Consider the following 27,857-nt stretch of genomic DNA (forward strand, 5'->3'; position numbering starts at 1 on the left):
TCATTTTCATATACACTAGACACTGGGACATTCCAGATAATACTTTTACCCATTATTAAGCAACCCTGGAGATCAAAACACTTCATAACTACAGTATTTCTTAGAAGCATGATTTTTAAATGGAAACATGAATGTTTGAAAACAAGTCACTTAGCGCAAGCTGACACTAACCTATTAAACTCCAAGCATTGGCTTTTCAATGAAATTTTATCGTCCTTTTATTGACATCGACCTTCATTGGTATTCACAATCACTCTAAGGCATTCTTTGTACTACAAAAGAAGCTCAAATAATTATATACTCCCTGGTAGGAAGAATTTTTAAATTTGCAAAGACCTCAGAGCAAATGATTTGCAAGTGTCAATGATTTGCTGTCATTTCAAAGAGCAGCATTCTAGTCTAACATTATGAATATGTTCAGATAATTGTATATCCCTTCACTGACAAAGCAGCAACTTCAACAGCAAAATAGCTCTCAGGTGTCATAGTGTACCCATATATTTAGAAACAGTCCCCAGTGATAAATGTTAATGAAACTAAATGTTAAATAGTAACAATATAATTAATAATTTTAATGGTATAAAAATATAGCTCCAGGTCTTCCTCTATATAATGAATGACACTACGTTTCACTGTTCTTTATTATCGAAATAACTATTATTGTATGTATGGCATTCTAAAAGGATATTGGTCTTAAAAACTCTTTAATCCTACCCAGTACTTTTTAATGATGGAAAAGTCTGTGACTTTAAAAAAAAAATCACCTTTCTATATCATTTACAATAAAGGATCATGAAACTGGAACCAAAAATACCTAGAAAAAAAGTCTACTCCTTAACATAAAATCGTCACATTGTTGCTACATTGTTGTAGAAGCCCCAGCAATGTTACGGTACTGTCACGTGTAAAAAAAAAAAAAAAAAGAGGAATTTGTAGCAGCATTCCTAATACTCATTGAGGTGTTAGCTAAGCCAACATCCTACTACAAGTCTATGTTCTGTTTCTAAGAAACACAACTCACTATGGTTATCCATCATCCAATTACAACTGATAACATTGATAAGACTAGGGAAGAAATTAAAGTCTACCTGGTTAGACAGCATTGGAAGACTTTGCAAATCAAAACAAACTAGCAAGAACAACAGAACAAGGGACTGAAATGGAAGGCATCCTGCAGCCCAATCTTCTACTTTACAGTAAGACTTAAATTTGTCCTACCCTACTATTTTAAATGTGATAGCAATTCAGCTAAACAACTTGGAATAATTTAATTCACTAAAATAAAACAACAAATCTATTTTTTCCATTAAAATTATACATATTTTGAACTCACTGTTAGGTTGTCAAATCCCAACAGTGGTAAGGACACATTACAGACTATAAGTCTGCCATGTGCCTAAAATAATAGCTATGAAAGATGATGTTGCCTGGCGTGACACTGTTGTGTAGTGTTCTTTGAATGCAAATGCTCAGTTCCACTGGCACGTGCAGTCTATAGGCTCCTGGAGTGTGTACATAACTTCAGTGCCATTTCCTGAGCAGTGCAGAGGCACCGTCACATTCCGGACTCCATTTTCACGACAGCACTTGCAGAACCTCAGGTGACTTTCAACGTTGATGTTATATATGGTAGCTGATGGGCATTTCCCATCACAAGATGCCACGCTAATCTGCAAGGATAGATGATGACAAAAGAGATCTGTAAATTCAGCCAATACTGGTGATTATTTGATTCCTTCAGGGGGGGTCAGTAAGAGCTTTTATTTTTAATCACTTCATTTCCCCAAACTTCTATGTATATAAAAGATTATGGAAATATTACATTAGAACATGATTCATACATACAACAAAGGGTTATTACACGGTCATACTGAATACCGCAATGCTTACATAATTCAAAGAATGAATGGCTTGTACATACATAACTGGATAGATATATGAAATAACTTAATCCTAGCCCAATAATTTTATTGTCACTGGTGTCATGTTGTGGTGCATTTACAGCATAGACTTGAGTGTGCCATTCTAAAAGGGGTAAATTAATAACTCAGAATACATTCCCTGAGCAAAATCACAATGCTAAAGACAAAAATGCAGTCAAAGACATGTAGACTGAGTACCTATCTCTCTACATTGCAATTATCATTGAAAACTATTGATTACTTATGCTAAGAATAATGTATAATTCAGAAATAGAACGTTTTAATATTAGAGGGCAGGAACACCCTTAAAGTTAAGTATTGTATGCTATTGTTTTCTCGGCTCATTTGTCACATGTCGGTGATCCACAGAACTCCAGAAACACACATGTTCTTTATGTAACCACTGTCACTTTTCTACTTACAGAGCTCTGGCTTACACAGTCTTGTTTCTTTATGATTGACTTAATGATCACTTTCTGGCATATCCTTTCTTCTCGTTTACCTGGGGGTAAAAGAAAATAATTTCTTCATCTTTTTGATGAAGAAATACATATAGAAATATATAAAAGGTGGAAAGACTTTTAAGTGGTTAAGAGTCTTTGCTGCTATTCCAGATAAATGGAGTTTCCAGCATCCATATCACATAGCTCACAACTCTGTAACTCCAGTTCCATGGGGCCTGACACCTCTGGTCCATCTATGGACCACATTCATATGAACATGCTTACACATATACATACCTACAAATGATTTAAAAGAATAATAAATGAATAGTGAAATTCTGTGCAAAATACTTCCTTAACAATAAATAGAATTAGATTGGAAAAATGATGCATTTATTCAAAACATATAGTCAGTATAAAATTATTTTTCAAACTCTGCTCTTAGGTGTTGTATGTGCAATATCTATTTTCTCCTTCCATATAGCTTATACCTTCTAGAGTCATAACTATTTTTACTTTTTGCCTCATTATCTTAGAATAATCATTATTATGATTAGTCAAAATGTTACAAATGTGTAATAATGAACTTTTAGATTCAAATACATGTAAATATGTAATATGTAAAAATAATTGATTAACACAATTTTTAAATAAAAATGAAACACAGCTTATAAGTATTCATTAATATGCTAAGTATAAAATTTTAATTACTTGTCAGCATTATTGTAATGCATGAATGATTCATGCTTTATTCTATGGCTCTGAAATGTCCTCTTTAATTTCAAATTTCAAAAACACTTTATAATAATTCATGACACAGTTCTATGCGCCAATGTGCAACTGAGTATTACATTATAATATACCCAGAGATGTGTATTTAACCAATTTTTGATAGTGAATTAAGTATGAATCAGGACAGCAATGCCAGGATTCTTACCTCACTCTGCCACTGACTTGCTTTGTCACTTTAGGGAAATCATTGACTTATTCTGTTCTGTATACTTACTTATGGAATGGTAGAATTACATTATCAATTTTCATATGACTTTATCCATAATAGTCTTAATAAAACTACCTGCTGACATGAAATTCCAACAGGTAAAATTAAGCTACTATGGTTCAAGGAGATCTGAGTAGCTAAGACTGACTGAAATTAAACTGCCCTTGTCAAAGAAAAACTAATTCAATAAGCATCCGGAATAATATTATTCATTGTTGGTTAATTGAATATTTTGTTCCTAGAAATATGTCCTATGTATTTCTCACAGATTTCTTTGTAGTATATTTTCTTGATCACAGCACTCATGGTAGTATCTGAACTCCACAATCTCCGCCACATAACCTGGTCATTCAGAATCTCAACCTGTGAGAAAGGTTCCCTAATGTCAATGCATAAACTACTTCACATTCCCTAACACAGCAGAAATGAGAAAGCAAAGCAGTTTGTCATTGTTCTGCAACGTGAAGAGCTCAGCAGAAATGAACTATGGTGGGCCTATATCCATTATTGTCCAGTGGGATCTCCTACTCTGAAGCTTGATTTCCTAATTATTTCAGGAAGCTACACCTTCCTTCATGGACTAGATGTGGTCATGTCTAAACAGGCAGAGGGATACTAGTGTATCCTACATCCTCTTAATCACCCATTTCCTCCCCTGTTTGCCCTCAGAAAATAAACACACTAAGTTGTCTATTAATTATCATGGGCTTGTATTATGGGGACAATTACAATGGCTTTGGCTTTGAATATGACTGTGCCTCTCTCTGTTATCTAAAGGAGAGTTTAGACTCCAAAGCTGTCAAAGGAATAAGTAAGAATATATAAATACAAGCCTTTTAGATTCTACTGCTAAATTTAATTCCTGTTTTCCTGATACAATAGATAATCGAAAAACATCAGCTCTCATGGCATTCAGAGAATACTGAAAAAATAGTTTATTTTCGATGAAGAAAAAATATTAGTGGATGTTTCATCAGATTCTAGTAACTAAAATGTAGTTACTGTATTCCCAATGCCCGGTCAATACAGTTCTTGTCAATTCAGTTGTGTCCCTCAAATCTTCCTGTATTCAGTAGAGCTGTAGAATGTGATTTTTGTTTGCTCATAAGGCCTTTATCAAGGAAATCAGATGAGAATGAGATCAATATGTAGACTATAATGCAATATGACTGGCCATTATAAAAAAGGGAAATTTTGAGAAACACACACACTCAACATCACCACAAAATAAACATAATTAGAACAAATATAAAGTACATTATATATATTTAACTAAATACTACGAGCATTTATAAATATAGGACTTAAATATAATTCATTCTTGGCATTTCCCAGAAATACAGACTTATAGATTCATTCAAAAGGTCTGAAAATACTATAATCTTCTATATATCCACATTGGTATCTCAATATCACTTTGTCATAATCTACTTAAGTTTGTGTAGTTGAGCATATTCCAATCAAAGTAGGCCGTAGTGACTTTGAAATTCAAATCCATTAAAATACTATTTTAGAAGCTGGTTACATAACTCAAATATTAAGATGACTTGCTGTCCTTCCAGAGGACTTGGGATTTGATTGCCAGCACCCACATGATGGCCCACAGCCTTCTGTAACTCCAGTTTCAGAGAATCTGATACCCTCCCCTCTTCTTGCCTCTACAATGAGGTACCGCATGCAAATGGTACTCAGACACATATGCAGGTAAAACACCCATACACATAATATGATTTGAATTTTATGGGAAATTTTAGGCTATGATTTTTAGAAAATGCCACAATAATAAAACATCCAAAAAATGAAATAAAAATTTATCTAACTAAAAGTGTTGCCGGGCGTAGTGGCGCATGCCTTTAATCCCAGCATTTGGGAGGCAGAGAGACAGGCAGATTTCTGAGTTCGAGGCCAGTCTGGTCTGGTCTACAGAGTGAGTTCCAGGACAGCCAGGACTACACAGAGAAACCCTGTCTCGAAAAACAAAAAAAAAAACCAAAAAAAAAAAAAAACAACAACAACAAAAAAAACAACAACAACAATAAAAGTGTTTATATATGTCACACAATATAAAGGTTGGATTACAGGAATATCAACCACACATCACAAAAGCATTTAAATGGCAGATTTCATGAAGTATATCTTAGGAACAGACAGAAGAACACAACAACCATACAAGCCACGAAAGATAGTCTATCACTGCATGGATTATAGCCTCACTTACAGATCTTGCAACAGCCTTCATTATAAAGCTTTACAATCCCTTCATTCTGGGAAGAGAAAACAGGTAAAAGGAAAAAAAAATACAGTATTTATCCATTTCCTCTTGAAATTAAAAGCCAGCACTCACAATATTTTATCACCTACCACAAAGCTTTCTAGAAAAACAATTAAATGTTAATAATTCCTAATAATTTCTTAGAGACAAGATATCTTGTTAAAAGCTGAGTGGTCTCTTCCTTAATTCTAAAAGAAGAAAAAAATGCTACTTAAGGAATACTTTTACAATGCTCCACATATTTTTAAGATAATAAAATAATGAATTCCAACTAGATGTCATTTTCAACTCTAAAAATAACTTAAACTATATTAATTAGATGAATTAAATTTCTAAATAACATAAATGTTAAAATGGCCATTTTTCTTTGAGAAATTTTTATTTTTCAAACAAACCCCACTTTCCAGAACTTAAATATGACTTTAGTGCATGTGATAGCTTACAAGGTACCATTATCAGAGGCTATAAGTACAGGGGGCCACGTTATTTTTCTATGCAACAGAATAAATCCCATTATTCATCAAATCTCATAAATTCATTATTCATACTTTTCGTCTAAGTAACTAACACTGGAAAGAGATTGTTTTAAAATAAAAATCATAGCACTTTAAAAATCTCTCTTGGTAGATTTTTCTCTGAGAAAATAGAAGATAAAATGGAGCAAAACAATAGAATCTGAGAAAAACACTAAGTTCTCCAGGGGCCTGTATCAGAGAAACAAGGTAAATGTCACTAGATGTGGATGCATTAATGACACAATAAATCGATGTGTTTGTCTAAGAGAAAAAGGAAAAACTCAATTAAGTACCATTCTATCTACATTAAAGGAAGCTTGGATTTACTGACCAGAGGCGTCTTCAATTATCCTTGAATATACATATAAAAACCCAGAGACAGCAAATTATCCATTCTACAGGAGTCAAATTTGAACCCAAAATAGCAAACTAAAGAACTATACCAGAGAAAAGGCACAGTGTCTGCAGGACCTTAGAAAACATATTAATGTGTACTTTCTAGATTACAGTTAATACAGAATTTTCACATGTAACAAAGTACAAACCAGTTTGCATTCAGTCTCATTAAAAGGAGGGCAAACCATGCTGTAGTTTAGAATCTTTGCTCCCTCATCGGTATTAACACATTCGTACGTGCTGCAGTTATAGTGCCAGGTGCTCCCCTCCTAAGAGTAAAAGAGAAAGTTACTGCTATACTTACCAAGATCTGTTATATTACTTAGAACCCTTAAATTAATTAAATCTTGGTTTAACCAAATCCAATACCAGATAAAGAGCTTCTTGGAATATTAGCATGCCATCTGAAAATGTCCCCAATTGTATTTCAAAATTACACCAAATAAACAGACACATACACACAAATGTACACACACACACGCCCACACACACATATTCACCCATGCATTCATGCATGCATGCATATACACACAAACACATATAGACATACACACACATGCACATGCATTCACACAAGTATGTATGCACACAAGATATGCATTCACACATGTGTGCTCATGCTCACACACACACATACACACATACACACACACACACACACACTCAGAATACATGTTTGGCTTCATAATGGAAATGAGATGTTAATACTAAATAAAGCACCCAGAAGGAAAATAGTACATAGGTAACTATTTCTACTAGGTGATCATCTAACAGTCAAATATCTCACTCTGATATTCTTCACTAGTAACAGAACAACAAACCACCGCCCACAACATTTGTTTTATTGCCTCTTACTCCCTTGTTGTCAGGTTTAAAAGAAACCATCAACATAATGATGCTTGTTTAGCTATAGCTATAATTTAAAAGTATAAACTCTTCCTTGAAGATCTCTTATAGAAGGATAAAAATTAAGATGAACCAAATCACGTTCTTTGCTCTGGGTCAGTGGTTCTCAACATGTGGGTTGCTACAATTCATAATAGTGGCAAAATTACAGTTAGGAAGTAGCACAAAGTAGTTTTATGGTTGGGGTGGGTACCACAACATGAGAAACAGTATTAAAGGGTTGCAGCATTAGAAAGGTTGGGAAGCACTGTTCTAGGTCCTATCTCAATTTATGATTAGCTGGATATCTTCCAAGAACCCCCATCAACAATCTTTAAGTTTAGCCAGGAATAATGGTACAACTTTAGTCCAAGCACTTGGGAAACAAGCAGTCACATCTCTGTGAGTTCAAGGACAGCCTAGTCTACAAAGTAAATCCAGGACAACCAGAGCTGTTACACAGAGAGACCCTGTCTCAAAACAACAAAAACAACAACAATAATACATTTATAAGATAGTAATATCAAAAATAAGTCAAAACCAAAATTTAACAGCTCCATGAGAATAGGAATTTTTACTATCTTCATAAATAATTAGGTACCAGTTTTTCCTGGATCTCATTTTTTATATCCAGAAAAATGTGAAAGTCCATTTTAAAATTACCATAGGAAGCAATTTAAAAAAACTTTTACAAAATTATCAAAAAAAACTCTCAAAAAATTTAAAATATAACAAACTGTATTAATGTATGAAGAGGTATACATTGTGAATGGGTGTGTAACGTATGCAGATGTGTGACAGGTGACATTTTCTAATGTGATTCAAGAATATCACCTTGAGAAAGTGCCACAGAGGGTTACTGTCCATAGGACATGGTTTAGGAAATAAAAATCCATACCTCATATATAACTGATGTGCCATTTTCCATATGAAATTTGCAGGATATATTTCTACATGTCCCACAGCAATCATAATCACTGGAGGATGCAATGTATACTTGGTGCTGAATAAAATATAAAGGCATTGTATTAGCCACACAGCAACATAAGCATTTTAGTGCATTAGTCCTGAAGGTGTTTTTCAACTCTAACACGTTCTCTCTGAACATCTGTAAGCACTCCTGAAGTTCAAGATGAAGGACTTCAAAGAATAATTTCCGGTAAATAGCCAACTTAGAAATGAAGTACAGGTTGACCTCTTCTAGTCAACATTTATCAAGCAGGTGCAACAATCATAGGTCAACCAAACAAGAAAGCTGTACATGGCAACTCTGGAAATTCAAGATCATTCGAAGTAAAGTGGGTGTCTGCATTAAAGGCGCAGCTCATAAAATAATAGAGTGTTAAGAGAGAGTCAAGTGTTGAAGTCGTAAAGTATTTACAAGTTCAAATTCTCTAGCTGAAAATTTTCAACTCACTGGGCCTCAAGAGCAACGTGTAACAACACTTACAACATCGCAGTCTTTTGAACAGTTCACCATTGTAACATTCAAAGTATGAAAGTCTGTGTAGTTATCTTTTTCATCCAGGCATTCGATTGTATAACAAAAGTCCTCTTCCAAATATTTTATTAGAGATTGGCCAGGATTCAATACTGATACTTCTTGAAACACACACACCTCATCTTTTTCTAGAATAAATAATAAATAAATAAATAAATAAATAAATAAATATTTTAAAACCCCACAATGTTGTCTTTTGTATTTACCAATCAATAGATACAACTTATATTAATAACTATATTTTCATTATGATGAGCCAAATTTTCAAGATCAAGTAAGATATTACATATTTCTAGCAATGCAAGAATTGATTTAACAACATCAATAGCACAGATATCCCTTAGTGTGTAGTATATAACATATATATATATATATATTATGTGTATAATATATATATGTAAAATCACTTAACATGTTTCAAGAGATATATCTTATAGCAACTTCTAGAAGTAGGAGGTCCCAGAGATGAGCAAAGTATTGCTGCCCCTTCTCCAGAGATAGATTTTGACTACTAGATTGATATAACATCTAATTCAATAATAATGGTACCCTTCATGGTGGGATTCTGTAACATTTCGTAACTTCAATGATTACTATGTTAATAGAAATTAACTGTGGCATATTAGAGCAGGCTGGGAGGGGGCTAGACCTAGGCCAGAAGCTCTCTTTGCACCTAACCCTGAGGTTCTCTTTTAATTTGCACATAAAAAATTTTAAGGCATTTTAACCTGTTGAAGAAATATTCTACATTCTATGTAGCACTAATACATAGTATGAAAACCTAATATTTCTTGCTTTTAAATGATAATACTGAAGCACTCGGTGGTAGTGACCCACCAGTGGGACCTTAAGGAGCTGTGTGGAGAGATTTTGGCCCGCCGCGTGCCGGCAGTAGCTCCAGAACTGCTGGTGGGATTTAATACTTCCCGCAACAATAACACAATGGACAAGAAATATTCTCACAATTTTAGATAACATGTTTTAAAGTGATGTGGAAAAAATTCTAATGTCCTCTTAAAAGCACGATAGTGAAAATAATTCCTTTTCCCTTTTTATCAAAAATCTTTCTATCAAATTTCTCAGATAGTTTTGAGATATTATGAAAAAAAATAGTTGTTTAAAGAATGTTCACAATTGAATTACTATGTCATATTTTTCAAAGAAAATAATGTTTAAATACACAAACGCTAGACAACAGACGTTATTAATAAGCATGTGTTATTTTAAAAGTATTTTTAAAAATATTTACCACAGAGATACTGTACACATCCACAGACAGTCTGAAAGTTTTGATTGATTGTGGCAAATTCTCCCTATTAGAAAGAAATTATCATGTGACTAATCACGCTCATTTTGAGAATAAACATTATAAATAGTGGCTCTAGTAGACACTTAATGGAGACACGTCACCAACCTGCTAGTGAGTAGAATTCAGTTTGCAGGTCACTCAGGAAAAAATCAGTATAAAAACATAATTGTGGATCACTCAACACTTACATGGGAGTAGGTGTGTATGCATGTTTGTATGTAGGGGTGTGTGTATGTCTATGTCTTATGTGCATGAATGAGAATGTGCATGCATGTTGAAACCAGAGGGCCACAGGTATCTCCTTTGACCCCACTCCATCTTACATACGAGGCAAGGTATCTCACGTCTCCTCAGAGCTCATCCGTCCAGCTCGTCTAGATAGACAGCTTGCCCTGGAGATCTGTCTTTGTCCTTATGTGCCGGGAGTGTGGGTGAGGTGTCTTCCTGGCATTCTACATAGGTGCTCTGTTTCCTAACTCTGGGCTTTACACTTGTGAGGTGAAGTTAACCACTGCACCATCTCCCCAGCACAGGCTATTCAATCTCTTTGTACTCCAATTTCCTTATCTATCAAAGTTGTTGATCCTGAGATTCTAAAGGGCAGATCAGTGAGTCTAGGGCAGTGTCTAAACTGCAACTCAGGAGTAGTAAGATTACAGCATGTAGAACTTGACTCACTCTTTACTAATTATCCAGACAATTACACTGGAATTTACCAATCTGTGCCTGGTTTTCCTCATCCACAAAACAGATATAATGAAACCACTGGCCACTTAGTTTTGTGGAAAAGAAATTTTGGACAGTGTGTATAATGAGGTCAGGATTGAGGTGGTACACCCCCTCCACACACCTTGAGTACTGTGTAACCTGTAGCTATTGGTAAACTTTTCTCATGACTGAGGCTTAACCCTCACGCTGTTAGAAATGATTTATCATCCTTTAAGCAATCACAGGACTAGGTTTAAATCTTCAAGTACTTGCTTGTAAGCATTTCCTCTTCCACAGTGCCTTTAATCTTCATAAAACACGTATTAATAAAAAGAATTTGATTCTTCAGATGAAGAATTTATTCTGCTAAATTTATACCACTAGCTTATAGTTATTTGTTCCAATGAGCTAATACGTTACATTTTATGGTGCTTTATAAATTGTACTTTCATAAGTGTTAATTCATTTGCTGCTTTATGACTTTAATCCAGAGACAATGCCAACAAGATTGGAAATAAAAATCTTCTAATGGAATTAAAAAAAAAAACAGTTAATCAAATTCTACCAGTGCAAATGGTACTCTTGTTCCGCGCCCCGTCTGAGTCCCCTCGCCCGCAAGAGAGACACGGGAGGCAGTGTTCGGGTAGTTACTACAGTGAGGCTTTATTCTTGTATCAGCTGAAGCGGAAGACCCCAAGCCCAGAAAAGGCACTGCTTATATGCACCCTAGAGTGGCGTGTTCACTTCTGATTGGCTGCTCACTCATCACCCCATATTACGCCCCGGGATGGGCAGTGACTTGGCGTGCTTTCGCCTCTTGCACCTGCGCAGTTTAGTTGTTTACTTGTGGGAGAACCGGATGCCAGCGCCATCTTGTAATGGCGAATGTTGTCACTGCTCGCCGTGACTCCCTACATACTCTGATGTTGAAATAAGGGATCTGCCTGATGTTTCTGTGCAGGTCATTCACTGCATATTTCATTTCTAATAATCAAAGTCATAATTAGGCACACTGTCTCCTAAAGCTCAACTTTTAGTTCTATAATATTCCTATTTTTTGTCTATGTCTTTTGAGACCATGCTCACATATTTACTTGTAGCTTTATCTCTTAAGTACCCAACTTCACCAACAGGAGAGATAGATAGATGGATGGATGGATAGATGGATGGATAGATATATGAATGGATAGACAGACAGACAGACAGACAGACAGACAGATAGATAGATAGATGGATAGAGATATATACATATATATATACACACATATATGTATGTATATGTGTATATATGTGTAATGTGTATGTGTATATGTACATGTATTGTATATATAATTAACCAGTTCTTAACATTACTGAAAGTGTGCCCACCATTCAATAAGATGTTGTGCTCCTGCATAAATATCATTATTCTTTAAGGTTAGTAGAAAACTCTACCACCTTGGGTTGTTTCCACTCTTTGACTATTATGACATTCAAGAACATCATTTTCTATGTGCCATTCCTCTCTTGTTGGAGCAAGTCTAACTCTGCCTAACCGAGTGAACTCTTACACTGTTACTGAAAGTGTGTACACCAGTTTACATCACCACAAGCAGCATATGGTGGTTCTCATATCTCCTATTCTTTCATTATGTGTTATAACCCAACTTTTTCAAATGGGAACTGAAGTCATTCTCATTGTAGTACTCGTTTACACTAAACTGAAAACAAATGTTGATTAAGTGTCTTCAAGGCTAGCAAAGAAGCTCTGAATGAGGCTCCCCAATAACTGGAATTCCCCAGATCTAATCTGAGATGTTCTGTTGGCTATTGGGGTACAGGCCAAGGACCCAGTACACACACTAGCACCCACACACACCGTTCTAATCCTGACTTCAACCATCATTTACCTTTGTAGACCTCAACTTTCTTATTTATGAAGTGAGCTAAAAGTCCAGTTCATGAAGATTTGGTGTGAAGTAAGACTTGAGTGATGGAAATGTCATGACCCTATTCCATGTGCATGGAATGCAAACATAACTCAGATGAACACTTGTAAGAAATCTGTGATAGTGAATCTTCATTGTGAAAATGACCAGATCTAAAAATCTGTTAGGAGACACAGCTCTGGGCTTGCTTATGAGGGTATTTCTAGTAAGTTTAACCAAGAATGGAAGGCACACCTTTCATGAAAGCAGTACTAGGCCATGAAATCTGTCACAGACTGAATAATAAAGAAAAATGGAGGGAAACAGCTGATCACCAGCATCCATCCCTCTCTGCTCCCTATCTGCAGATACAATGTGACCAGCCCCTCACCCTCCTGCTGATTTACCTTCCCCACATCATGGACCATATCTGCTGAAGGTTGAAGTCAAGTCTTTTCTTAAATTGACTCTTTTCAGGCATTTGGGTATGAAAAAAGCAATTACTATAAAAGTTATTCGAAATCTTCAGCATCCTCTGTAAACCACAGATAATATCACCTGAGCAAGTATAAAGTTAAATGACTGATAAGAAGAGTGATGTGCAAAGAGGAAATCCATTCTGATACTATGCCTCATTGTTTTCCCAAAAGAGCATGGATCTTGGATGTCTGAATGGGCTTTCTGGAAGTACACATTAATCAAAAGAGGAAATAGAAATGTAAGAATGTCTTTTTGGAAGACATTTTCTGTTCTAAGAAATGATGACAGAGATATATCTTCTTTTCTAAGCCTAATAGCATAAGATGAAGGTAGATGTTTGATAAAAAGATATATAAAGCACTATTAGTCACACTCCATTAATAGTTACCATCAGTCACCCCTGTTATTTAAGACTATTAAATCCTTGAAATATTTCTCTTTACATAGTTATGGATATTTATACCTAATTTTCCTGTGTAAAACACATATTGGAAGTACACTGTCTGGAAGAGTTACTTGAGATGCCTTTCAATATTAAAATAGTGGATTTTTTAAAAGAATATTCTGCTTCATTTTAAGGATCTTCAGTAATATAATATTAGATTAAATTGTATATTAAATAATTATGTATTATTTTATGAATCACTTTTTTGGCAGATCTTACTCTGTAACCCTATTTGGCCTGGAACTTACCATGTAGATATGCTGGTTTCAAATTCCCAGAGATCTACCTGCCTCTGCCTCACAATTACTGGGATTAAAGATGCATAACACCATGAAAGTCCACTTTGTTAAATAAAGTATAAAAGGTTTAACTATCATGAAATATGGTTAGTTGAGTCTCTGTCAACATAACATAACTAGGAAAATTCGATTAACTTTGTAAAGTTCAGATATGGGGCAGATAAAGGGAGAAGATACTGATTTGAACAATACAATAAGGAAACTTAAAATGCACATTCTTACCACTTCACAAGTTGGCATGACAAGATTTTCACAGTTGCATTCTAGAAAAAGCAGAGAACCAACATGGTTACCTGACTTAGAATACATCAACTCGTTATTACAAAACATTGAGATAGAAAATGAGTTACCACAGCGCCAGTTTGGGCAACATTGTCCAGATACATATTCTTTCACCAGATTCATATCTATTGCACACTCGAGTGATGGTCGAGGACAAAGATCTGGCTCACAAACTAGGAAGGAAAATCAAATGGGTAAAGATGACTCTTGTGGACTTGCCTGTCCTCATTAGTTAGCTGCCATTTCCAAGGTGTGCAGAGTTTCTAGCTCCCAGCGGTTGCTCCTCCCACATCCCAGTGGTTGCACTTTGCCCCTCCCACCTGCCAAGTCCACTTGAGGAGAGCATGAATGCCTATTTAATCAGGGTAACTGAGCTATCTGGCTTAGGTCATCTAAAGAAGACCCCGGACAAGGGGATCTGCATTAACAGTGCCACTAATATGCACCAGACTTCTTAAATACCCAACTCTTTGTGGACCATTCATAGACACATTTAAATGTTTTATAAGCATGTAAATATTTAAAACTGGGCTTACCACAGTAGTACTCAGGACAACATAAATGTGTAGTATTGAGATTAACTGTGAGGAATTCCCCATCTGTACATTGTGGAGTCGGTTCAGTACATGTCTTACAAACTAAAGGTGAAAAAAACAAAAACCAAAGTCACACTATGCTAAAATCAAATTAAGGATTAATTCAGATTATAATCCAAATCAAAATAGAGTATAATATGCTTTGTTGAGAAGGAGGAAAATAACGCATAGCTCTTTATTGCCTAAGTGTACAACTTTATGCTTCCTAAGTACAATGCAAAAGATGACATCTATCCAAAATATAAGCCATTTACCTGCAAAATAATTTATTCTTATTGAAAGCAAAATGCCATTGATTAATTTACTAACTTTAATTATTTTTCTTTCATTGATTAATCTCACTTATGGTTGAATAGTGCACCAGAAACTTGTCCAGTCATCCCTCCCAGATCTGAAAAATTTCTGAATGACTCTGACAAGTGACTTATCCACAGAGTTCTTACAGAGGCTGTTAATAAAGGGCCCCATCCAGCTACTCTGTGGGAAAACTCATGTCTGGTTAATAAAAATCTCTTTCTATGGAATGCAAATGAGAAACAGAAGCACACTAGAACAGAGAACTGATAGAGGTCCCATCTCTTCTTCCTCTTGAGCATCTGTACTTGTCCCTATATCATTGTTCAAACTTAATCTACCCATTTACAGTCATGGAATTTTTATAAAGGAATTCTAGGAGATGTCTTCTGATACCTGGTATGATAATTCACTTGAGTTGGAGGCAGGGCTGTGGGAGGGGCAGAGTTCTTTTATTCACTCTCTAGTTCATCAAACAGAATACTCTCTGCTGGCTACATCCTAGATGATTTTTTTAATACTCCTATCCTCTCTAGGGACCATAATAGCTCACAGGTGATATGTGGAAAATAAGTTTTATTATGGTATTGTGTGTCTTAGTACAGTGCATTATTCTAGTCTTCTAGAAAAGCCCATGCTAAGCTTTCTTTTTTAAAAGTATAGATGTTTGCCACATTAAAGAAAGTCTTGATTCCATTATTTTGATCATGGTTGGACAGGTACTGAGAGTTTTGTAGATGGAGTAAGTACGGGCTGTCATAGTATTTAGAGTTATTTACAATGTACTCAGCTTTCGACCCTTCATGTTCAGTTCAATTCTTACTATATGACATAATGCTACTTGCCAAAAGTCCCATGAAATTCACAGCAAACAGTCGTTCCCAATATCCTTACCCTTCTTACTGGAACTTATCTTGAGAGTACTCACCACAGGAGGGGTAGAAACAGCAAGGTTCTCCTTGTTGAACTTGAAGCACAAACTGGTCGTCTCTGCAAACTGGTGTTGAAATATTGGGACATCTCAATGTATCACATTCTGTAGAATCACAATTATGTTTGAAAATTTGTAAGAGGGAGACAATAAAATGAATTCAAATAAGGTAATACCATTGACTTTTCTATTTGAATTGGGTGCTAATCTTAACATAAAGGCATTTTTAGGAATTAGCAACTTCACAACCTTTTATGATAAAAAAAAAATGCATCCTTAGATACCCACTGGAAGAGGGTCTAATCAGTGATTCAGTGTAGATAGCTAGCTTTAATTTCCCTAATAGATTAACTTACCACATTTATACTGTGGGCAACAAGAAAGTGCACTATAGCCAATGATCAACTTCTGGCTAGTTGTGCAGATCGGGATGGTCCTGTCACACAAAGTCATGTCACAACCTAGAAATAAACAGCAGAGTGTTACAGTTCTACTGAGTGCAACTGAGCAACACAGAGTGGACGACTGGCTCTGCCAAACATGTTCTCACTCTGCAATGAAGCCCATCCAGCCCCAAACTTGGAGGTAGATGGAAAGCATCTGTTCCAAGTATTCTCTGAAATTTTCTTGCATCCCTTATGGTCACAAGTCAGAGATTCAGAGTTCTGCCTTTTGTTCTATGTTGCTGTGTATTATTAATATTTACTGGCAAGTTGTCTTTACATGTATTCACACAACTTGTTTTGGGGGAAAAAATGTCATTTGTGGAAGTATTGCTTTGTTACCCAGAACATGTTTTTCAGACTGAGTACCATGCTCATCTACATGGCTCTAGTTTGCATACATACCACAGACTTCTTTAGAACAGCAGGTCAGCTTATCAACAATGCCTATGACCACTTCAGCTTCTCGTTCACAGATGGGGGAAGGCTCTTCAACACAGATAGGCTCTATAGGAATAATTCTTCCATCCTCTAAACATTTGTAAAGGGCACACTGATCAATGCCACCATTCCAAATCTCCCCAGCATGGCGCGGGTGATCTTCACTGTCAGTGCATACTTTAAAAAAAAAAAAAAAAAAAAAAAAAAAAAAAAAAAAAAAAAAAAAAACAGCAATGTTAATTCATTTACAACTGTGCACTAAAGCAAGCCAAGTCAGAGTGGGTTGTTTTGTTTTTTTTTTTTTTTTTTTTTTGACAATGACTTGATCCAACAAGTCATGAATCTATATTTTATCAGAGTCTCTTTTTTCTTTTTTCAGCTAATACATTGTAATTTTCTTTAACCAAAGTTAATGTTTAATCAAAGTCCGCAGAAAATATTATTATTTCTTCTACAACCTTCCACAGTCAATTTCCTTACTGGCAGCGGAAAATTTTGTTTCTGAAAGTGTCTTCATATTTCTAATCTACCTGTTGTTCCATTTAATTATTAACAAAATTATTTTTCTTCTTGTCATAATTAAGACGCATGTGACTGGCAAAGTGCTGTGTTACAACTTCCAGAATTCTATGCTTTTTAAACCTGCCACAACTATGAAGATAATGTGCTAAAATTAACTTGAACCTGAACTTAGAGTACTCAAGTGTTTTCCCTACATCATAATGCTATCTACCATTTTCTGCGTTCTCATTTTCTCAGGGCACTGTATGCACAAAGTGCTTCTTTAAAATTACATTTTGTCTCTCTGTTCTAACCTTCAGGACTAAGTACCATTAATTTCTTCATTTTACTGATACAAAGCCTCAGAGTAACAGAGACAAAAGTGGTTCTCTACACAAAATAATTAAATTGATCCCACAAAGTACTTTAATTCTTAATAAACCTTGTTTTTTCCTAGTTATTAATACACACACACACACATAAAGATTGAAGACCATCATCACAAAAGATCCTAATTTTAACTCCAACTGAAGTGATATTAAAAGCAAACTATGGTTTTGTTTCTTTTCAATGCCTAGGTCATCTTTGATTAATTTCTGTCAACATATACCTCTAATATCTGAAAGATATTATATATGTGTGATTGTTGCATCACTAGCAACCATTTTCTGCTCTGGGCCTTACCACATTCTTGCTCTGGGATGCATAGAGTTTTGTCTGGCCGGTGAAGAATAGTCCCATCCTTGCACACACAGTCTTCTCTCACATTCAGACATGAGGAGTGTCCGTAGAACCACTTGTTGAGACATGTTCTTGCTTCACATGGTCTCACACAGGGCTGATATTCCTTTCCCTCTGGGCAGCTCAGAGCTATAGACAATAAAAGACAAAATTTTTTAATAACCAAGGTAATCTATATAAATTCTGGTTGAGAGAGAGGTCAGCCTCTATTAGAGAGAGAAATTCGACATGTTTTAGTTTCTTTAAAAACTGTTTTTCATTTACTACATAAGCACAAATAAAGGCATCCTTCAAGTATCTAGATAGTATTTAATGTTGCAGTAGAAAGTATTTATTTAATTGATATATATATATATTATATATATTTTTCCAATATATAGTATATATATCCCTATATATATATACACATATATGTGTATATACATATATTCCCTATATATATTCCCAATATATAGTATATATACTCCATATATATCTATATATCTATATATTCCCTATACATATATATTCCCTATATATATTCTCAATATATACACACACACATATATATATATATATATATATATATATATATAACCAATATTCAGTCCAAGTCACTTTCACACAAATGTAGAGTTAACTATTACAAAGTTGCTGCTCCATGCAGCCAGAGGACATATTATTTCTCTACAGAATAAACACAGAAACACTCCTTAAATATGTTATTCAAATCAACTCCAAAAAAAACCCCCCAAAAAATGCTTCCAATAGAGGCTCCGTCATTTACTGCTGAGCAGTTTCTAAATGATGTTTTAGAAAACTTGTGTCAATTTCCACTGTTCTTAAAAAGTCATACTGTTTACAAATGAATGCTCAGCTTGTGGAAGATGATATAAATGGGTATGATCTTAATGGCGGACAATCTCACAGCATCTAATGAAACTGGAGATGGTAGATATTCATGATAAATCAGAAATGGAGAGTCCTCTGGTAACACAGCAGACAAGAGAATGACACACAGAAATGGATTCCTTCTTATGTCTAAAGCTTGGAGACACCACGTGCACCGTGTCATTTTCCTTTCATCTGCTCACTTTAGATTTACTAAGTTATTTGTGACAAAAGACGAGAGGAAGAAAGAATTGTAAAGAGGAGAAGTTCTATAATGGTTAGAAGTCCTCGTTGTGCTAGAGTTAACTCACGGCAATAGTCAGGTGTGCGCCACTGAATGCAGATATCAAACTTGTTGCACAGAGCCACATATGCAGAGAGTGCATCACATTCATAGCTCCAGAAGTAGGTGTAGTTGATCCACATTTTTTCACAAAAGTCCCTTGGTGAAACCTAGAGATGTATTTTACCATATAATGAATTATGCTATTTTTTTTTTTACCTTCTCAAAGACTCTGAGTTAACCCAAAACCATTTGACAAACCAGAAAGAGCATGTCTTTGGGTTGCCAGGGCATGGGATGCAGAGTCAAGAAGATTGATACAAGTTTGAAGCCAACCTGGTCTACATAGCAACTCAAGTTAGCCAGGCCTATATAGTGATACTCTGCTTCAGAAAAAGTTAAAATAATCAGAGTAGTATATTAATGTCACTAAGGTTCCTCCTAAATCTCAATTTTTCAAAATAAGCATTTTTGCTATGACAAAATAAACTTTGAAAAGGAAAATGAACTGATAATGGCTTTAAAGTAGATTTGAATAATAAGAAGTATATGTGTGTCTTGTTTTATGTGCATGCATTTAAAATATTTAAATATTTCATGTTTACAATTAAGCTAAATTTTGAAGTAAACTGACCTCCAGAAAGACTACTTTTGTTTATAACTTTGAGCCCTTTGTGCATTCCCCCAGGGAACTCATAGTCCACGCTGACTACAGAATCTGCTCATTTCTGTCTAGCACAGTCATGCACTTTGATTCCTTCCCAACTAAAACTTCCTCCCTCTTCTTCCAAGAAACCCCTCCACCTATATCTAATGCTTCAAACTGCCTCGGTATTCTCCTTGCATAGACTTTTATACCAAATATTCTCTTATACACAATATTTTCAGTGTCTAGATCTTTCTCCTCCCTATTTCTGGCTTCTTGTGCTTCTATACACCTCAGATATGTATATCTCCCTGAAGGTTTCTCCAAGGCTGAGTTCATATCTATCTCCCTACCTTGTATTATAAATGTCTGTTCACATAGTCTCATCCTTTTAGATTTGTTGAAGGGCTAGGGAGGCCTTATTTGTGCATCTGTGCATCTCAGGATTCTAGCTCCATGCCTATTATATGCTAAAGTCACTAACTCTATTAAATGGCTTACAAAATTCTGTACTAGTTTGTCCTTTTTCTTTAAAAAGGCATCTTTTTACTGACAAGGATCTCTTAAAATATTTACTAATTAGTTGAACTGAGAAATCAAGAGAGTGAGGAAAAAAGTCAATTAAGCTGAGGAAACAAAGGAACACAAAGATCAATTAAATTCACTAAGTGATGGCCATGTTAGAGAAATATACACCCTAGAGTGTAGCATTCTATGACTGGATTAAAACTTCATTGTCTGAACTTCTACACATGATTATCAAACATCATTGATATTCTGCTAGAGAAATTTAATTTTTGACAAATAATTCCATTTCCCTAAAATTTATACAATTCTAACAAAACATTTAAAAAACAATAATTATTTTTCCTGTTCCTACAAGTTCATAAAGAAAAAGAGTCACCAAGTTTCTAACATACTGACAGAAGAATGGGAGAGAACTTATTCTGAGTAGAAGAACAGTATGACATGAACAGGAGTCTATTGATACCTTTTTCATGTCATAAACTCTAATGCAATTGCTGTTGTTTCTGGCTGCCTTCAACTTACTTTGTCATGGCATGGAATGAAACCTTCTCTGTTCAATAACTCAATGCAATGGCTGCAGTCATACTCAGTACAGTTCCTCGCAGGTCTTCTCATTGTCACTTCAAATGATTTCTCAATTTCCCAGCTCCCGATAAATAACTCTATGTCTTCCATGTTGGTAATGATCGTGCCATTCTGCATCCTGAGGTCATCGTCTGGATTGTCATTGCAAATTCCTTGAAAGGACATGTGGCTTTTAGATGGAAAAAAATTTCAATATCACCAAATACAGGCGATGCAACTAAATAGGCTTAATATTTTTCTTTTAAAAGGGTGAATAACTGATTTGAATGAGATTATAAACATCTGCGTTTGTGTATCCTTTGACTTTAGGATTGAAAGAACCTTTAAATTTATGACTGTTTTAATAAATTATATTGCTAAATGAATATGAAGAAAATCTTGTATATGAAGATTCTGTTTCTACAGTCATTAAGTTAAAATAAATTATATACTTCCTAGAATAGTAAATATTTGATGAATGAACTCCATTCTTCCATTCTCCAAGGAAAACTTTGTCTAAACATACTAAATTTTTCTTTTCAATAATTATTCTGTTATGATAAAACTCCAAGAATAGGCCATTATGGTGGTTAGTGCTAACTGTTGATTTAACAGATGTAGAATTATCTAGGAAACAACGTTTGAACACACCTTTCAGAGACTGTCTAACCTTTCTTCACGTCTCTGAGAAAATACATGGCCTGGGTTTATTGACGTGGGAAGATCCACAATAAATTTAAAGGCATTGTTTCATGTTCTTGGGTCCTAGACTAACTAGAAAGAACAAAGGAAAATAAACATGAGCATTCATCACTCTCTGCTTCCTGATTGTGATTATAGTGTAGTCAGATGCTTCAAGCTTCCTGATTTTCCTGCTAAAATCTTCAACTGTGAATCAGAATAAATATTTCTCCTTAAATTGCTTTTCTTTGGATATTTTATAACAGCAATCGAGGGAAAAGCTAAGAGAGTTTGGGTTGGTATAATCCCAATTGATAATACAGACATAAGCAGCTGGCGGCAGTCACTTGAGGAGCAAAGATATATTCAATATTCTAATATCACTGGCAGCATTTGAACTAGGATTGGTGGTTAGATATAATCATTCTTCTAAGTATTCTGATTTATTAGCCTTAAGATCACCTGAGGAAGGACAGACACATCAGTTTACTCTTCATCAGTGGAGTATAAACCCAAGCAAAGCATAGAGAAATGCCCCAAGGGCTCTGATTAAACTTCATCCAAATCCCACCCCACATTATCCTGTCAGGTTTCTTAAGTCTCAGGACTTCATGCCATAAAAACATTTAAATTAAACATTTTCTTTAAGTATCAAGTTATAACTCCAAATCAGGACTATCAGCATGAATTAAGGTCACTGGCTTCTGTAGATAATGTGACACATCAAAGAAGTCTTTGTTCTTTCTATTTTTTCATTTAATTAATTAATTAACTTTAAACCCATTCCCTCCTCTGTTCTTTCTTTATGTCTAAACTTTTATAGCCAGTGATAGTGCTAAAATACGTTTTTAGTTTCAAATACATTTCAAAAATATTTTTACTCTAGCTACCATGCAAGGGATTCACAGTACAATGGAGTCTTTTCTAGAACCTTCTCAGTTTGGATCTCTCTCTCTATCACTAGTTCCTTTAGCTGACACTCAGACTAGCAGTCCTAATGAAATACAGACATCACTTTAATTAACAGATATCCCCACTGTAGATACAATGCAGTTAGGAACTGGTCTGTGACTAGCACAAAAGTAACCCTACTCTCTTCCCTATATTGCTTGTATAGAATCTAGTTAGTCAAGTGACTAGCTTCTTAAGAACCGAATATCATGAAGATCAAATAGAAACCAATCCATATACAAGAGGTGAATTGTATGAATAAATACAAGTTCCCAAATGTGGCTTTATTACTCAATAAATATTACTTATTTTTTTATACTCAATAATAACTGTTTCTAGAGTGATAACATTATGTCACCATATAAGTTTGTGCTCTTTAACATATTCTCATTAGTTAGGAAAATGTAAGTCCTACTTAGCAAATAATAATGTATATGCAGTTCAAAAAATGTAATGTATTTATATCACATTGCTGTGAAAAAGTTGTTATGTTGAACTTTCAAAGAGACACCATATCTATTTTCAGATTTTTGTTATATGTCTGCAGATATGTCTAGCTTGACTTATAATTTCTATGTGTGTGTTAAACTTTACAATAGTAAGCCTCTGGATAATGGCAAACATCAAATGTACACATTATAATAAAACTAGCGTGAATATTTAGAACAGTGAACTCTTCCAAGTTGGCATATGTTTTACCCAGATTTCAGACATAAAAATGCAAGAAAGAAACAACTATATAAAAAGCCTTTAACCTTTTTGTATCTTATTTTTATCACATAAATTAAGATAACCCTGGGACCAATTTTTTAATGCAAGCTATAATTAAGTAAATTAAAATATAACTAAAAACTTATGAACATTCAGTAAATATGAGTTAAAGATCCACAACAAATGTACATTTAAATAGAATATCTACATTAAATACTATTTCTTACTTCATTAGCCTTTGTTGAAAATCCTTGATTTCTAAAATACTCACATGTAGAATTAAAAATGAAAATCACATCTCAACCTGGGAAGTGATCTATTTAGGTCCAAAACTATATAGTGTAAGAAGGAAAATACACTTAAAAAAAATGAGAGATTTCAAAATCAGTGCTCACCACAAAGCCCTTCTGTGTAAGATGACAAGTTAAACTGGGGGCCGAAGTGAATATCTATGATTCCTGTAAGGTGAGCCCACTTTATGATTAAGCCAGCAGGAGTAGTAATCACATACATTGTTCCAGAATCTTCTATGAACAGCTCATGACTTGAAAAGGGCAAAGGCACAACAATAGAGTCGACATCCACCTAAAATAACATATGTATAGCCCTTAGAAGAATATTTTTTAAAATACAGAAGTTAAAACCAGGCTTTTATATAATGTCATGAGGTTTTGTATGTAAAATTTTACTTCTCTGCCATCCCTCACCTTCTGGTATCTTCCAATCTCTCTTGTTGACCCTTTACTATGCCTTGACATATTCAGTAATATCTCTTTGTATTTTATTTTTCTTGTAAAGCAGTTTTGTTTCACATATTTGCTTTTGTCCGATCCCTTCAATATATGGTGATCAGAACAATATTTACTAATACTAATTTAAGATAAAGAATTCTTTTTCTCCTTAATCAAGATTCAGGAATAATAGTGTTCAAGAGAATTATCTATCAAACTTAATAAAAATTAAGAATATCATTGATTCTACTTCTTTGATTTTGTATAGATTCTGGACTTAATCTTCAACATGTTCACTTGATAATATTAATGTAGGAATGCCAAGGAGATAATACTTTAAAAAAAAAACAGTAGTTTGAGGTCATTATAGTGATATGAACTGTAAGTAACAGCAGTTTTGGTAAAGTTACATCTCACCAATCTTTTGGTTCCTCATCTCTGTATCCTGCTCTTGTGGCCTCTTCCAGAGTCACCTCCTACACACAAGCCTGTTTGATGCCCTCTGTGTCATTTCCCTTCTACCTTTCTCTGATACATTACTCATAATTTTATCCTGTACCTCCTACTTTCCAACCACTAGGCATACATGCAAAATCCACACAACTGGATGTTAATTGAGATCAGAATCAGTGTTTATATCAACTTTATCACCTCTAAGAATAATTTTTTATAACTGGGTATTTATTGAGCAAATGACCAGCAGTTGGCCAGGAATAAGCTCAAATGGGGTAAAAAGTAACCCCCTCCATTCAAATGCTCAAAATAATAGCACCGATTATATTTGAGGTTATTCTATCAATTTCAATCAAAATTAAATTATGCAAATTCCATCATCTAAAAATTACAATATCCACATATTTTAGGTTTTACTTAGTTAAACTGTGTCTTATTTTACATTAATTTTGATATTAACTACATCCAAGAATCTATGAAACTGTGATGACTGAGTAATTATATCTAGGAAGCAAGTTAATATACCAGACTTGTGAAGCAAAAACTTTGTACATTTTCTCTTATTCTTTTGAGTGTCTCACTTAGACCTAAGTGATACATCTGACCAACAACTCAGCTTTACTTATTAAACAGATTCCTTGGGAGTTGGAAATCTTCCAATAAAACCACTCAATTCCTTTTGAACATTTTACAATTTTGCTGCACACATTTAGGTTATTGCAATAAGTGTAAATATGGTATCTTTCTGCTTTAGTAGTGATGTCAATATTTCCAAACCAGCTAGTCAGCCTGCCCTTCTCCTGTGTTCTGCCATGGCAAGTTCTTTGCTACTGTTTCCTACAGTATGTTCGTCCCCTTTACATCCTTTCTCTTTATCTGACTTGAAACATGAACTCTGGAAAAAGAGACTTGGTGACTCACACATCATCTGAGATTGTTGGCAGGTTTAACGTGGTCCTTCGTTACTTTCACAGAGGATAAATATTATAAATGACTTCATGTAAATGGAGGGAAAATATCAAACTATGAAACACATGTTCTAACTTTCTATGAAAAAATATGCATCCATGTGAACAATAAATATACATTGATATGTTTAATTCCTTACTCTGTGTAAATTCCTGTATAAATGATTGGTTTGCATGATTTCCTATTCTAATCCTATGTAATAACATTTTTATTGTATTTTCTTACCTTTCTCGCTACTCTGTTGATAAGTATTTTATGTATAGATGTTGTCACATTTAGCTTCTTAAAGCAAAGTCCTGAGATTCGTCCAAAAGAACCCTTCATTTAGAAACAAATTAAAATTTTATGATGTTAAATAGTTTTAGTGATAAGCAAAACTAACTTACAAAATTATTTGCAAATACTCACTGGCTTTTTAAGGGCATGTCCATTCTGGGGAAAAGAAAACATACAGAAAGAAACAAATTTAAGGTAAATACATTAATTGTCCTTTAAAACCATCAGAGTTATATTATAAATCTATTGTAATACTTTTACATGAAAAATTCCTTGGTTTCAATATTCAGAGGGCAATACTGGGAATCCTGGATGTCACAATGTACATGAGCTACAGATTTAGGAAGAAGTGACAACTATATGAATTACAGCCTACCTGATTCGTGGAACATTTGTCAATGTGAACAACTACAATTTCCCCGGGGATTCGTACTAAGATGTAAGAAGCCATGCTGGATAGGGCGGCACTGTTTCCATCAAATGTAATGATACTTAGCTCTGACAACATGGAGCACCGACCTAAAATGTAACAGTATACAATAGAGGCTGTTACATTACTATTTGAATTTTTAAACTCATGTTTCTTTTCAAAATATACCTTCTTCCCAACTCCTCTCCTACTCTTACATAATGTTTCCGATGGTTTATTGTATTGTTTGTATGTGTATGCATCTGTGCACAAGTGCATGTGTGGTCTGTTGCTTTCAATTGGGGTTTGTTGTGTAAGCGTGGATAGGGATTATTTTCTTGGGTGGGGATAATGCACAAGTGGCCACATTACTGAGAAATATGACTTCCTCTTGCCTGTAACCTACAGCTCTGTGTGAAGGAGAAGAGAGGATGATGAGACAGACTTTTAATTAAGGAACATTATATAGATATGTATAAAAATCATTTTTAAAATACATTTTTAAAAACATGAATTACCCAGACTTACTCTTGGAACCAGAAAGTTTAAAGATGGGATCTAGCACTCTGTTGTAGCAAGTCCTCCATGAGATGCTAATACCTGCTATAGGCAGGAGGCATGATCACAGCCAATTACAAGATCTATTTATTCTATTCATACAAGGCTCTGCCAATATGACTTCAAGATTTTGAATCTTTATAAGGCTCTCAATTTTACACTGAAAATATATTAAAGGATGCCTCATTAAATTATATTTGGGAAGTGAGAAAAAACCATAAATACACACAAATCTTAGACAGTGTTTGACAAAAGTGGCTCGAAAAGGCATTATAGGAAAAACTGAATCACAGATCAGATGAAGAAGTATCAAAAGCAATAGCTTGGTCTGGTAACGCACGTGCAAACAAAACAAAATAAAATAAAACAAACAAAAACCTCAACACTCTTCTCTGATTCAGACATTGTTCACCATATGAGAAATGCAAACTTACAGGGACACTCCCACTCAGGACAGCATATATCAGTGTTCACTTGAACAGGCCATCCTCGGAACCCACAGTCTGGCATTTCCAAGTCCTTCGGGCAATTCAGAGACCAGTTGTAAAAGGTCCACTCCATGTTAAGGCAGATATATTGGCTACAGTTATAAACAGGATCAAATTGTTGAGGCTGTCAATAAAAGAGCAAAATTAGTTAAGTTCCCAGATCCAAAATGCTTTCATTTAAGCTTTAAATTTTGCATTCACATTGTTCTCTTAAGTATACATTTTATAAACCAAAACCGTTTCAGAGACAATTAAAAATCTGTTCCAACTTTTGCTGAAGCATCTCTACAATAATCAGTGTACACCTAGGATTTGCTTTAACACTGGTGAGATCATTTACACCAGTCTTTTCTAGATCATTTCATAAGCAGATTTCATCAAATAAATGTTCATTGCTACCAAGCCTGATTTTCTCACAGGAGAAATTT

At 34.7% G+C, this 27,857-nt stretch overlaps 1 protein-coding gene across 1 annotated transcript in view; it reads right to left on the minus strand.

The window, feature by feature from the left end:
- Positions 1-1,255: 1,255 nt before the first annotated feature.
- Otogl (otogelin like) overlaps positions 1,256-27,857 on the minus strand; it is a 140,615-nt gene continuing 114,013 nt past the window's right edge. Inside the window, exons 38-58 of the mRNA XM_076920159.1 lie at positions 27,376-27,553; positions 26,351-26,493; positions 26,107-26,130; positions 25,924-26,016; positions 23,941-24,130; positions 21,161-21,375; positions 19,493-19,634; positions 18,255-18,440; positions 17,034-17,246; positions 16,542-16,646; positions 16,183-16,290; positions 14,901-15,002; positions 14,433-14,537; positions 14,305-14,345; positions 10,184-10,247; positions 8,884-9,062; positions 8,332-8,436; positions 6,698-6,817; positions 5,584-5,629; positions 2,345-2,424; positions 1,256-1,670 (exon numbers count right to left, since the gene is read on the minus strand). Of these exons, the coding sequence (XP_076776274.1) occupies positions 1,470-1,670; positions 2,345-2,424; positions 5,584-5,629; positions 6,698-6,817; positions 8,332-8,436; positions 8,884-9,062; positions 10,184-10,247; positions 14,305-14,345; positions 14,433-14,537; positions 14,901-15,002; positions 16,183-16,290; positions 16,542-16,646; positions 17,034-17,246; positions 18,255-18,440; positions 19,493-19,634; positions 21,161-21,375; positions 23,941-24,130; positions 25,924-26,016; positions 26,107-26,130; positions 26,351-26,493; positions 27,376-27,553 (2,640 nt within the window). The 3' untranslated portion in view covers positions 1,256-1,469. The remainder of the gene's footprint in view (positions 1,671-2,344; positions 2,425-5,583; positions 5,630-6,697; positions 6,818-8,331; positions 8,437-8,883; positions 9,063-10,183; positions 10,248-14,304; positions 14,346-14,432; positions 14,538-14,900; positions 15,003-16,182; positions 16,291-16,541; positions 16,647-17,033; positions 17,247-18,254; positions 18,441-19,492; positions 19,635-21,160; positions 21,376-23,940; positions 24,131-25,923; positions 26,017-26,106; positions 26,131-26,350; positions 26,494-27,375; positions 27,554-27,857) is intronic.

The sequence above is a fragment of the Arvicanthis niloticus genome, chromosome 22 (assembly GCF_011762505.2).
Source record: "Arvicanthis niloticus isolate mArvNil1 chromosome 22, mArvNil1.pat.X, whole genome shotgun sequence".
In the NCBI taxonomy this organism is placed as follows: Eukaryota; Metazoa; Chordata; class Mammalia; order Rodentia; family Muridae; genus Arvicanthis; species Arvicanthis niloticus.